Source organism: Mesoplodon mirus, assembly GCF_964341445.2.
Source record: "Mesoplodon mirus genome assembly, chromosome: 8".
NCBI lineage: Eukaryota > Metazoa > Chordata > Mammalia > Artiodactyla > Ziphiidae > Mesoplodon > Mesoplodon mirus.
The window spans coordinates 95,382,762-95,397,345 of NC_138984.1; the positions used below are offsets into that span (position 1 = coordinate 95,382,762).

General features: G+C 35.5%; 2 protein-coding genes across 5 annotated transcripts in view; one reads left to right on the forward strand and one right to left on the reverse strand.

Moving 5' to 3' along the window:
- Positions 1-6,376, forward strand: part of ITGA4 (integrin subunit alpha 4) — an 86,317-nt gene extending 79,941 nt beyond the window's left edge. The window contains exons 25-28 of the mRNA XM_082631179.1: positions 539-658; positions 2,567-2,665; positions 3,035-3,154; positions 3,616-6,376. Coding sequence (XP_082487305.1) covers positions 539-658; positions 2,567-2,665; positions 3,035-3,154; positions 3,616-3,714 — 438 coding nt within the window. The 3' untranslated portion in view covers positions 3,715-6,376. The remainder of the gene's footprint in view (positions 1-538; positions 659-2,566; positions 2,666-3,034; positions 3,155-3,615) is intronic.
- Positions 6,372-14,584, reverse strand: part of CERKL (CERK like autophagy regulator) — a gene marked incomplete at its 5' end in the record, with an annotated part of 157,365 nt that continues 149,152 nt past the window's right edge. For all 4 annotated transcript variants that reach the window (XM_082631183.1, XM_082631182.1, XM_082631181.1 and 1 more), the window contains 2 exons: positions 6,372-6,632; positions 7,473-7,651. In XM_082631183.1, coding sequence (XP_082487309.1) covers positions 6,551-6,632; positions 7,473-7,651 — 261 coding nt within the window. In that variant the 3' untranslated portion in view covers positions 6,372-6,550. The remainder of the gene's footprint in view (positions 6,633-7,472; positions 7,652-14,584) is intronic.

The window sequence follows — 14,584 nt, forward strand, 5'->3', positions numbered from 1 at the left end:
CTATATACTTTCATTATTTATGCAACAAGTGCCCAATTTATGCCAACCAGACGTTGTGTCAGACCCTTTGCGGGTCAAGATGCTGTCCTCAGCTGAACGGCCTTCGTGGCATGAAATTAATTTTCAGTATGTTCATTTTAGTGAATATATGGGAAAAAAAACCCAAGAAAGCCCTTAAAATGATCCAAGTTTTACAGTGAACATAGAACATGTAATTTAGCAAGACTCTGATTAGGTGTCTTACTTTTTCTATCCCAGATTAAGTTCATAAGAATAATGAAAACATGTGATCTAGTTCAAATACTTTGTTTTTGTTAATTTACTAAACATTTGTGTTTTGTTTAAAACAAGATAATTTTTTCAGTGCCACTAATGAAAGCATATCTTTAATTCCATGTTTATATCAAGATAAATTTTTGCAAAATGCCACTAAGGGGAGCAGATCTTGAATTCCACATATATTTAGCCATCTAAATATTTAGCCATCTTTTTAAAAAATGTTGAAATTTTAACATAGCTCTTTTGTATTCTTTTCAAGTACTGCATGAAAGCTGATCCACATTGTTTAAATTTCTCATGCAATTTTGGGAAAATGGACAGTGGAAAAGAAGCCAGTGTTCACATTCAGTTGGAGGGTCGGCCATCCATTTTAGAAATGGTAAGTCTATGATACAGTGACAACTTTGTGGATAAGATTTCATATAGAATCTACAAACGTGACCATCTTATACAGGTAGGATGGTATGTAAGGAGGCATTCAACAAATTAAGAAGGTATGAATGAATGTAAAATCTGGAGTGAAACTCCAAAACTGTTTCCATTTATCACTACACAATACATTGTCTAAATGATGTGGCTTTAGTAATTAAACAGATTACTAAGACTGTAAAATAGACTATAATTGAGATTTTAGAAAGCATGTCCAACTATTTATGAACCTTGATCAAATTAGAGAAATTAGCTGCTTTAACATTTCATATATCCTTAAAGTTCTTTCCAAATTACTTTATGCTTAAAAACCTACTATTGTATATCATATACATTTATTAATATATATTTGCTAAAAATTAAGACTTCCAGAAAATCAAACTAAAACATCAAAATTTATCAACAACAGTAAAACACAAACACGCTTTTAAGAAGATGAACTTTGAAAGGCTAAATTAAAAATTAACTAAATACATGTTGGACTTCTTCCTAAAAAGCAGTATGCATATTATGAGAAGTACTTCGAGATCATTGGTTTTATCTGGAGTTCTGTTCTTCAGTTTCCTTATCAGATTAATATGGGTAATATCTCTTTTTCAGGGTTGCTGCAGATTAGATGATTTTCATAAAGTGCTTAGTGCACTTTCACTTAGTGCACAGCACATAATAAGCCAAAGGAAATGAGAGCTATTATGTTTTGTTAAGAGGAGTAGTTGAAATTACCACAAGGTGTTCAAGAGGAAGATGCACCAGACAGGGAAATAAGAGCTGTTTTAGTTGAAAGTTATTTAAACTTTTGTAGCCTGCCTTCATACTCTTGAGGTCCAGGTTTCTCAACAGTGGGCACTAGTAGCATTTTGGACCAAATACTCCTTTGTTGTCAGGGGCTGTCCTGTGCATTGTAGGATATTTATCAGCATAGCTGGCTTCTCCCCACGAAATGGCAGTACACCCCCTCCCAAGTCCTGCCAGCCAGAAGTGTCTCCAGAAATAGCTGACTCTCCTTGAGGGTACAGAATCATCCCTGTTGAAAAAAAACTGCTCCAGATAAAGTATATAATTTATTTTTAGCCCTAAAATTCTACATGTTCTCTCCAAAATGTTAAATAACCTTTACACAGTAGTTTTAACTTTTGTTGGTCATAGTCCTCTTTAAGAATTTGACAAAAGAATATATTCTCATCTACCCTAATGAACGCACATATGAAATATAAAAAAATCTTGATTTTTGAATACAACTTCAAAGATCCTTAGAGTCTATGGAGCCTGTTCACAGATGCCCAAGCTCTGGATTCTGGGTGATAAAGCCCTCTGTTAGACAGTAAAGCTCTGAGTTCAGCCACTGATTTTATTTTTGAATGCTATAAATATTTGTACCAGATTTTGTACCAGATTTTTTCATTACAATATTGGTACACTAATCTGTATTTGATCAGAGCAGAAAGGTGACAACACTATTAAGAGAAACAAGCCCAAATAAAATTAATTTGAGGAAATGTTTATCAGACAAAGTCTTCTTTGGGAATAAAAATTCAATAGCTAAGGTAAAAATACACTGGTAATTATCAAATAGTATTTAAATATTAAATATTATAAGCATTTAAATCAAGTTCTCTGCAAAGCAGCCATGTTTAATAAAAAGATTTCAACAAAATGATGCAATATAAATTAATACCAAGGACATGCCTTTGGAACCACAGGAAGCATTGCATTGCAGTTAACTACAAATGGTGAAACTGGAGAAGATAACTTGTGAAAACCTTTAGAAGTAGTTTCTCATGATTCTTACCTGCTCTGTTTTCATGAAACAAAATGATGTATCAGGCTACAGTGATCTTTTTTTTTATTTATTAAACAGGATGAGACTAGAGCCCTGAAGTTTGAAATAAGAGCAACAGCTTTTCCAGAGCCAAATCCAAAAGTTATTGAACTAAACAAGGATGAGAATGTTGCACATGTAAGATTACCTTTTTAACCAAAACAAACATTGTGGGAAAAAATATTGCTAGTGTTGGGTCAGGAAAATCATGGCGAGCCTAAAATACTTTACTGGGGATTGGTATTTTCCACAACTGCCAGGAAGGCATGACATACCTCTTTCAGGAGGTGATTTTGGTAGGATGGATTGGAGGAAGAACCACAGATATGGCCCATTACACACCCTGTTTCTGCTAAACAATTACCAATGTTTCCTATGGTTTGTGTTAGACCAGCAAGCAAATGGGATGGGTTATTCTGAATACTACTGGGGATCGTGGAGGGGCTTCAAACGAAATAGAGGCAAGTTTTTAAAGTGGTGTTTCTTTATTTTGGTTAATTTATGTAGGTTCTACTCGAAGGACTACATCATCAAAGACCCAAACGCCATTTCACTATAGCGATTATTTTAAGTAGCTTGCTCCTTGGACTTATTTTACTTTTATTGATTTCATATGTTATGTGGAAGGTAAGCCTTTAATAATTACTATTGTTAAACCACTCAAAATGCCATTCTTGATCTTCTCAAAGCCAACTTGTGACTCCCACGTTACTAGATCTCAGCATTTCAGTATTTTTAATGTTAATTCTTATACTGATTGATTGCATATTTCTCTTAACTTTAGTACCACAGTCTTTCTAGAAAAATATGCCTTCTTAAAGATAACTTATCTTCAAACTATAACAAAAGTTTTGAAAGATGTTCTTTCTAACTAAGCATTTGGCAAACACTGCACGTTATATGTTGAATTTCAATTTTGGAGAGTGTGCGTGCATCACTGAGAAATCCTGCGGTAACAACAAAACAATGCTCTTTAACCCAATATTTCCCAAACTAATTTTTACTGACTACAATTGGCATTGACTGTTATTATACTCATCAAATATCTAATGTTCATGACTATAGTGATTATGTAATGCTATTTTCAGGCTGGCTTCTTCAAAAGACAGTACAAGTCTATCCTACGAGAAGAAAACAGAAGAGACAGTTGGAGTTACATTAACAGTAAAAGCAATAAAGATGATTGAAGACTTCTTTCAGATTGAGAGAATAACAGACTCAGGTTACAGTAAACTAAAATTTAGACACTGTTTACAAGAAACCGTGAATTTTGCTCAGACTTCTTCTATGTACTTCTTTTAGTCATGACCTTGTGACATGTTATGTCTTAATGCAGATGAAAAATCCAAGCAATGATTATTCTAAGAGAAAATAACTCCAAAAGTAATATTTTAATATATCCAAAAAGATAGATAATCTTTCAGCTCTTAAATGGATAGAAAAACACTAAAGCATCAGCTTATCCAAGATAAGTAATCCCTGGACAATACCTTGAAATGAGTGCATCTGAATTAAAATTACGTTGAGGAAGTAAACAACTCGACTGGAGAAAACTTGGACCTTGAGGTATCATTCCTTTAAAAGAAATACTATTTACCATATGTGCTGGCTTTGGTAAAATTAATTCCACCAAATAGGTAAGGACTCATTTCTAATAGATCTTTGAGACTTGTTTGGAATATGTTCTCTAGAAATATTTAGTAGAATTTTTGAAAGAGCTGTTCCCAAATTTTCTAATGAATAGAAGAGGAACATTATCATTTTAAAGCATATTTTATCTTTAAAGACCTTGATTTGTAATATTTTTCCTATAAGCTTTGATCAACAACCATTTATTCAGCAGTCTATGAATACTATGGCCTGATGAGCAAACTTCAGACTGAAGTTATACACTGGTTTAAGCTTAATGGGATAATTTCTGGATAATTATTGTTTATACAGCTATGGATTTTTTCTTTCTGTACATATATATATATATATACATAAGTTTTTAAGAGAAAATATATGTTTGTATAGGTATAAATCCAGTAAGTCCTTCTATAACACAATTTTATCAAGGGAAAGGTATTGAAGAGTAAATTGTAAAAATCCATCTTTAATCAAAATTTTTGTTTATAAAAACAACAGTACTTAGAATTCTAATTTATATTCTAAAACAGATCGAATGTTGCACTTTAGCTGATATATGTAAAATATGAAAACTGTACCTCACTAATTTTTAAAAATCAAAGCTCTGCAAAGAACATATTGGGGACCAGTATTTCATACAAATTAGATACTGTTTAAAATGTTAACTATCAAATTCAGCAAATAAACAAATCCTTGTTTGGATGTTACTCCTTTCTCCTCACATGTAAGTATGAAATGTGTTTTCACCAGTACTATAAGAGCATTCTCTTCTTCAGGGAAATAGAGAAGCAAATTTAACTGTAAAATTGAAAAATATAGATTTAGCTTGTATCAGGTAAAAATGTGACATCAAAATTTCCATGCTTTAGTGATGACTGAAGTATTTTAAGTTTTTTGTTGGTGTTATCTTCTTAGACTTTTTTTTTTTTTTTTTTTTTTTTTTTGCATTACGCGGGCCTCTCACCGCTGTGGCCTCTCCCGTTGCGGAGCACAGGCTCCGGACGCGCAGGCCCAGCGGCCACGGCTCACGGGCCCAGCCGCTCCGCAGCATGTGGGATCCTCCCGGACAGGGGCACGAACCCGCGTCCCCTGCATCGGCAGGCGGACCCCCCAACCACTGCGCCACCAGGGAAGCCCCTTCTTAGACTTTTTATAATGAAGTAGCTTCTTTCTGCGTCTAAAATAATTTATCTTTAAATACCTCTTCACTTGCAAATACAATCACTTTTTGTAATATTTATTCATGCATATGAACTAAATGCTGATAAACGCAGAATATAATTTCATCTGATTTGTCCCTACATCTGTCTTGATATGAAGGTTGTGGCCAAATTTTTGAAATCTGTTACAGGAAGTGATAGGTTAGAGGGCAGTCTTTACCACTATGGAAGAGGATTTCTTCATAGAGGTCCCTGCCAACAGCTGTCTTCGTCAGACCACTTAATTCCTTTAAGTTATCTGTTCACAAATTGGTGGCTGGAGAATGAAAAATGCACAGAAACTTGTGAAGACATTTGAGCAGTGGGACCCAATGAGCACGAAACCTCCTGAACTCAGGAGTGTACCAATAGAAATTAATTCAATTTTAACCCTTTGACAAAAGATACTATGTTTTTTTATGATTAAAAAACAAGTAGTTCTTTCAAGAAACTGTCTAGGCTCATTGGTGGAAAATCAAATCCAAATTTAGAATTGCTTTCTCAAGGATGATCCCTGAGGAAATTTAAATTTGGTTCCTTCCTACTAGAAATGACACCATTTCAGGTAGGATTCTAACCAGTTAGATATTTTGAATAGTTTATGTGTATTATGGATTTCAAAACCCTACCACTTTGAGTTTTCAACTTTCAGAGACTATTCACCAAAGTGGTACTATAACTTTTTTTAAAAATCCATATTTTTTCTTTTTGGCAAGTAGTCTAGGTATTAGAGAGCTTTTGAAAAAATAGTACTATTTCTGGTTATATCATTTCCTAGCTGTGTAATTTAATGTTGCTGGATTACATACCTCATCAAGAAATCAGGACAGTCTTTCTTACATGAACTCTGTGGTCTGTTGGCATCAGGCTATAGGAAATTTAACATCAGAATTGATGGACAGGAATCCAAATTATTTCACTTTGGAATTAATCTAGGTTAAATATTGATATATCATGTTTAAATTTCAAGTATATGAAATATTTACTTTCCATTCCAATAAATACTTTCCAAAAACCAGAATTTAAATTGTTTTGTATATATTTCATGTCTTATTTTTAAAGCCTAGAAGCTAATTTTTAGTAACATCAAAAATAGCAATCTTAATTTCTTTTAAAAAGTTTTTTCCTTACTAAAATATCTGTTTAAAACATGACAATATCCCTTCATATTAAAATTCTAATTTTCACATTCCTCTTATAAACAACTACATGTTACTTGGGAATCATTCATTTCTTCCATGCTTTTTCCATAAAGATTGATAAGTCTTGGGTGTACTCTGTAAAGAATATAAGAATATGCATGATTATTTCATCAACCTATCATTCTGTTATTTTTCACACATAACCCCTATCAAATGTGGTGCATAATACCAAATAGAAATCTAGTGATAGCCAATGAACATACATTCGTGGCAGAGCTGCCATCTAGGAAAAACTGCAGGGCCTAATAAATCAGCAGCAGTAATTCCTGTAAAGCCCAGTCACCCGTGCATGTAGAAAGCTCACATCTAGCAGGCTACTCAGGAAGCCCTGCACACTTCTTCTACCCACTGAGTCATAATGCTTACCAACAATAAGTTTGCATGTTCCCAAGCCTGTTTATAACCCATTGCTCTTGTTAATAAATATGTAAAATTGTTCTTATGTAAAGTATGCTTTGGAAAGACGATAAAAGCAAACTGCTGAACACAAAGTGTTACAGTATTTGTTGTGGGTAAAAGGAAATTTTAAATGACTGGGGGATTAAATTGTAACCATCTGCTATTCAGATGGCATCACAAGGTTTGAGATCTTAATCCATTTTTAAAAATTCAAAATGGAAATTGTAGACGTACATTATCTGTATAGTTTGTGAAGAATGGTAATTCAGAATGCCAACATAGAGACTCATAACCAAAGAAAATGCTTTGGTTCTACATAACAATTAGTGAATAAATACAAAGTTACACTTCTTTATTTATTAAAATTGTACATGTGTCTTTATGCTTCCCTGACTTACGAATTAAAAAAAAAATTAGCCAACTGCCTGTTTTGAAAGTTATAAGAAGGCAACTTCCATTTATATGTCCATCAGACACAAAACTGATAGTACAAGATGGTGAAATAATTAGACTTACCTAACATGGACCTCTGATGCAACTTCCATTAAATCACCATCTACATTCCAAGGGAAACTGCTTCCTGTAGCAGTTTCATGTGGTCCATCTTCTTCCTCTGGATTGTGTCCACTGCTGTTACTCCTTGGGTGAACTTTTACTTCTTCAACAGTGTAAGTCTCAACAAATGGAAAATTGAACTAAAAAAAAAAAACCCCAAAATAAATGCAAATAATCTTGGTACTTGCTTTATCCCTAACTGTGATGCAAACTAGGAAAGTTCACTGTGCTCTCACTTGCAAGTAAATATCAATGTGCATGCTGATGTTTTCATAGCTTTGAAACTCTAATTAGTTCCAATTTCGTTGGAAGAAGGAGCCCCTTTTCTGAAGCTTTCCTAGCTCATTTAGATCTAGCAGCTGGCAAACTTGTTTTACGACAAATAGTATATGTCTATGAAATTATATACAATAAGTTCCAATGAAAACTAAATATTTAATATTGGTCTGTTGTTATAGAGGATTTATATAATCCACTGACTTGATTATTGTCAACTAGTTTAACTGATGTAGAGCAAACTCTAGAATAAGTTTCACATTTGGAATTTAATTAGGAAGAACTAAACTTATGAAGGTAAAAAGAGAAAGTCCATCCCATGTGATTTTGACAGGTATTTGCCTGTCTCATCCTCACTTTAAAGATGTACACAAGTTGCATGATAATTATGGTTGCTTACTGGCCACTCTAGCATGGTACAAAGTCAGCTTCATATTTCAGTCTTTCTTGGTCATGCTACCCAAAGAAACCTACAGATTTTATTTTATCCCTATCAAACTACCCATGACATTTTTCATAGAAATAGAACAAATAATCCTAAAATTCATATGGAACCATAAAAGATCCAGAATTGCCAAAGCAACCCTGAGGAAAAAGAACAAAGCAGGAGGCATAACCCTCCCAGACTTCAGACAATACTACAAAGCTACAATAATCAAAACAGTGTGGTACTGGCATAAAAACAGACACATAGATCAATGGAACAGAATAGAGAGCCCAGAAATAAGCCCACACACCTATGGACAATTTAATCTTTGACAAAGGAGGCAAGAATATACAATGGGGAAAAGACAGTCTCTTCAGCAAGTGGTGTTGGGAAAATCGGACAGCTGCATGCAAATCAATGAAGTTAGAACATTCCCTCACATCATAGACAAAAACAAACTCAAAATGGCTTAAAGACTTACATATAAAACATGACACCGTAAAACTCCTAGAAGAGAATATAGGTAAAACATTCTCTGACATAAATCATACCAATGTTTTCTTAGGTCAGTCTCCCAAGGCAATAGAAATAAAATCAAAATTAAACAAATGGGACCTAATCACACTTATAAGCTTTTGCACAGCAAAGGAAACCATAGTCAAAAGACAACCTAAGGAATGGAAGAAAATATTTCCAAATGATATGACTGACAAGGGCTTAATTTCAAAAATATACAAACAGCTCATACAATTTAATAACAAAAAAAAAACCAATTGAAAAATGGGTAGAATACCTAAATAGACACTTCTCCAGAGAAGACATACAGATGGCCCATAGGCACATGAAAAGATGCTCATCATTGCTAATCATTAGAGAAATGCAAATCAAAACTACAATGAGGTGCCACCTCACACTGGTCAGAATGGCCCTCATTAAAAAGTCTACAAATAACAAATACTGGAGAGGGTGTGGAGAAAAGGGAACCCTCCTACACTGTTGGTGGGAATGTAAATTGGTGCAGCCACTATGGAAAACAGTATGAAGTTTCCTCAAAAAACTAAAAATAGAGTTGCCGTATGTTCCAGCAATCCCATTCCTGGGCATATACCCAGACAAAACCTTAATTCGAAAAGATACATGCACCCAGTGTTCAAAACAGCACTATTTATAGTAGCAAAGACATAGAACCTAAATGCCCATCAACAGATGAATGGATAAAGAAGATGTGGTACATATATACAATGGAATATTACTCAGCCATAAAAAAGAATGAAATAATGCCATTTGCAGCAACATGGATGAACCTAGACTTTATCATACTAAGTGAAGTAAGCCAGACAGAGAAAGACAAATACATTATCATACTAAGTGAAGTAAGCCAGACAGAGAAAGACAAATACCATATGGTATCACTTATATGTGGAATCTAAAATGAACTTATCTACGAAACAGAAACAGACTCACAGAGAACAGACTTGTGGTTCCCAAGGTGCAGGCAGGGGAGGGAAGGATTGGGAGTTTGGGATTAGCAGATGCCACCTATTATATATAGGATGGATAAACAAGGTCCTACTGTGTAGCATAGGGAACTATATTCAATATCCTGCAATAAACCATAATGGAAAAAATATGAAAAATATATATATGTATAACTGAATCACTTTGCTGTAAGCAGAAATTAACACAACATTGTAAATCAACTATACTCCAGTAAAAATTTTTTTTTAATTTAAATTTTTCTTACTTGCCTAAGGAAACTATAGTGAAAAAAATATGTATTCTCTGAAATAACTAAGATAGCCAAGTAACTTTTTAGTAGAAATGCACAACTACTCATTTATTTCAGTTTTCAGATAAATGGCATGAGGTTTATCACAAATATATTATCTACATGTTTTTTTTCCCCTTCTTTCACATATAAACCTCGATGAAGCACAGAATTTTTAAAGTTGCCAGAAAACTATTTCCCCCAATACCCTTATTTTGCTATATGTGGAAACATCAAGGTCCAGCAGATCATACAGTTTATACTGAATAATGCATGGGTTACATGGTGGATAATACTGGGTTACATGATGGCAACAGTTGTTCTATTTGAAGTACAGGGTTAGCAGGCCCGAAGCAACTCTCTGTTGGAAAAAGCAAGGCTCTCTCTAAAACTAAGGTTTGGGGCCTTAAGGTAAGGTTTGGGGCCACCCTTCACACTGCACTTGTAAAATGTTCTACATTTTTCACTCATTGTAAAAATAATGTGTTTTAGTTGTTTTTTTAAACATTTTAAAATTATTTATTTATTTATTTGGTTGTGCCAGGTCTTAGTTGCAGCAGGCAGGCTCCTTAGTTGTGGCATGTGAATTCTCAGTTGCAGCATGCATGTGGGATCTAGTTCCCTGACCAGGGATCAAACCCGGCCCCCCTGCTTTGGGAGCACGGAGTCTTAACCACTGCGCCACCAGGGAAGTCCCAAAATAATGTGTTTTAAATGAGTCAGTGATCACTGGCCATTATGGGTGAAACTGTGTCCCCCGTAAAGATATCTAGAAGTCCTAACTCTTAGTACATGTGACTGTCACCTTATTTGGAAATAGGGTCTTTGCAAATGTAATCAAGTTAAGATGAGGTCATTTGGGTGGCCCTAATACAATATGACTGATGTCCTGGTTAAGAGAGGAGAATGCCATGTGAAGACAGACACTCAGGGAGAATGTCATGTGATGAACAGGTCAGAGACTTGAGCCATGCAGCTAAAGCCAAGGAGTGTCAGGAACTGATGGCCATCACCAGTAAGTCTATTGTCTTACATCATCAGTTTTCATGTGCACACTTCACAAAATGAAGCTCCATTCATCCATGCATGCACATTTATTACCTAGGAAGCCACAGACATTGTTAGATGGGACTTAGGGAAGCCAAGAGCATGATATCATGTGTGAGGGTGTTTGGGGCATGAGGAAGGGAAGTTAACAATTAAAGTTGTGCTATATATAAGTGCCATGATGGTATAAGCACAGAGAAATGAGAAGAGGCAAACAGGCTCAGGATATTGGGTGAATTGCCCTCTTGAGCTGAGTCTTAACACAGAAGAATTAGCCTGGAGGTGAAGAGAAGCTCTGGAGAGAGGAAACCACGTTTGCAAGAATACAGAGATATGCCATGATCAAGCATAGTGTGATACTGATGGCAACACTGGTATTTTGGCATTTATTTTTCAGAGTATGTTAATGCCTATATTTGATTTTAAAACATAGACACATATGGTGTTATGGGCTGAATTGTGTCCCCCCCCTCCCCAATTTATATGTTGAAGTCCTAACTCCCTGTACCTCAGAATGTAACCATATTTGGAGATTAGGTCTTTAAAAGCTGATTAAGTTAAATGAGTCTTTTAGGGTAGGCCCTAATCCAATATGACTGGTGTCCTTATAAAAGGAGGAAACTGGGACACACAGAGAGACCCCAGGAATGTGCATGCACAGAGAAAAGATCAAGTGAGGACACAGCCAGAAGGCAGCCATCTGTAAGCCAAGGAGACAGGTCTTGGGAGAAACCAAACCTACCCAGTCTGTGGTATTTGTTATGGCAGCCCTAGAAAACAAATTCAATGACCAAAGCATGAGCAATCTGGTGGAGGATGGCAAGAAGCGAGGCTGTGACATAGGCAAGGGCTAGAATACAAGGGGCCATGTATTCCACACTGAGGAAATTTGTTATCATCTTGATGACAATAACACATTGAAGAATTAGGCAGGAGATAAATCAGATATGTATTTTAGAAAAATCCCTCTAGAATGCAGTCTGGAAGATAAGACCAGAGAAAAGAAAGATCAGAAGGAGGCTATTGGAAGCAAGAAGGGATTAAAATTTGAATTAATTGGTGGACTGGTTGTGAGGAATGAGGGAGAGGGATCCAGAGTAACTCCAGGATGGGTAGAGAGTGGTGCCACTGCCCTTTGTAGGGAAACACGGAAGGAGCACCATCAGGGAAGAGGGCAATAAGGTAAGTAGTGGACGTGCTGGACTCAAGATGCCTGTGAGTTTTATAACCTTCTCAGCACACTGGAAGGCACAGTGGTCCTGCAAATCAGAAAGGAAGAGAGAACCCTTGGTAGTGTGCAAAGTTCAGATAGTGGTTCAAGCAATGGGAAGCAGTGAGATCACCCAGGAAAAGGTATCATGAGAAGAAGGTTACAAACAAACCCCTGGGGAATAACAAGGGTTTTAAACCCCCTAAACAAAAATGATGGTCAAAGCAAACGTAGAAATGTTTCAATATGAACAGAGAAAACAAAGGCCAGCTACAGGATGGAGTTGAAAAGACTTGAAGAGTAATTTTTACCTCTATCTATTTCACACAGAGATGGGAAATGCAAGATGCGTCACCTACAAATGATGGTTTTCAGTACATTCTACAATTGTTCAGATACATGAACATTCAGTTCAACCTAGAAAGATGGCTCAGAGACCTAGACTGTTGCTCTCCTTAGGCTGAAGTGCCGCATTTCCCTTCCTGGATACCAGAACTGCTACTAATTGACAGTGGATTATATAACCTTATATTTATCTGGTCTTTATAATATTACATAATTTATATAAATTTATATTTTTGAACATGTCACCATGAAGGAAAGAGACTACATACACATGTATATGTGTATATGAATGTCTGTGATTTTTTTAACAAATGTATCAGACTAACATTGCTTGAAAGCAGTCACCTTGGGAATGAAACCAATTATTCTTACTATATACCATTATGCAAAACAGTTTAGAATTTCTTTGCAAAAAATTACAGAGCAGTAGCATGGACTTGAATTTTTGGAAAGAGCTGAGCCAATCAGTTAAGCCTAATGAACCATACACACACACACACACACACACACACACACACACAGGCAATAGTTTTTTTGTATCAAAAGCAAGATATGACTGGTTGAGTACCTGAGAAAAATGGTTATGTCTTGCATAACATGGTCTCCTTTTGAAAAAAAATTACTTTCCTATAGATACAGAATTACATTCACTACTATGTCTTTGTCTTTATTTTTTATAGTAAGCATCTATTACTTTTAAAGTCAGAAGAAAGCTACTTTCGTAATGAGAAAAGGATGTCTACAAAAATTACCTAAGACATTTGCCCCTTAGGCAATTCCAAAAGAGAACTTCTGTAAGTAATCTGTGCAGTCGTGCCTCCCTAAAATAAATATACAGCTTCTCAGGGTAAGTACCTTGGGGTTATTACTCCTTTAAGTTCTCAAATTTATTTAATAGAAAAAGAATAGGAAAAGTTTATACCAAGGTAATGGCACTCATTATCTCTTGGAATATAGAATTTTGAGAGCTTTTTTTTTTTTTTTGCGGTACGCGGGCCTCTCACTGTTGTGGCCTCTCCCGTTGCGGAGCACAGGCTCCGGACGCGCAGGCTCAGCGGCCATGGCTCACGGGCCTAGCCGCTCCGCGGCATGTGGGATCTTCCCAGACCGGGGCATGAACCTGTGTCCCCTGCATCGGCAGGCGGACTCTCAACCACTGCGCCACCAGGGAAGCCCGAGAGCTTTTTATATATATTGTTATCTTGTTTCTATTTTCTGACTTACAAGAAAACCAATGAACATGTATTGCTTTGGATTAAGAAAAATAATAAAGTTGCAAACAAAATTAGCAACATCTGAAAAGGCATACATTCCTTTAAAAATCAATAAATCACTATTTTCCCAAACACATATACATAAAGTTATTAATTAGGCTTACAACCTACATTATATCTGCTTTTGTCCACTTGTCTCCTTAGAGATTTATATTTAAAGAAAATAGGACTGTATATAATTTTATGACATAATTTCCTAAACATTTCATTCAACTGGTTGCTCAATAAACACTGATCAAATAATGTAGTAGGCAGAGGAGATCTGAAACTTCATGAAACCTGCCTGAGAAAGTTTAAAATTATAAAGAAGCAAAAATGAGAGCCTTGCAGTGGCTACCTATGTAAGAAAGATTCAGCTGCTGGTCACCGGCTGGATTTACTCTCCTTCCCCCATCTGTTCTCCCCCATATACATCCAGGCACAATTTTATACCTGTAAGAAGGTATGAGACTGTAGGGTTTTACATGCATACTATGTACTTCAAGATTCATAATTTCAGAAATTCACATATTTCTGGATCAGTTTCCTAATAACTGGCTCAAAATGTCTGCCAAAAGAATATGGCTTATAATAGTTATTGCTTCTCTTTAAAACAAATCCCTTAAAATGGAAGTACAGTTTTATCTATCTCTACAAATACCACCACACATCCTAAGTTTAGAATAAAATAAATAACATCTATATAAAAGTAGTGTATTTTAAAATATATTTCTGCAAATCTATTTC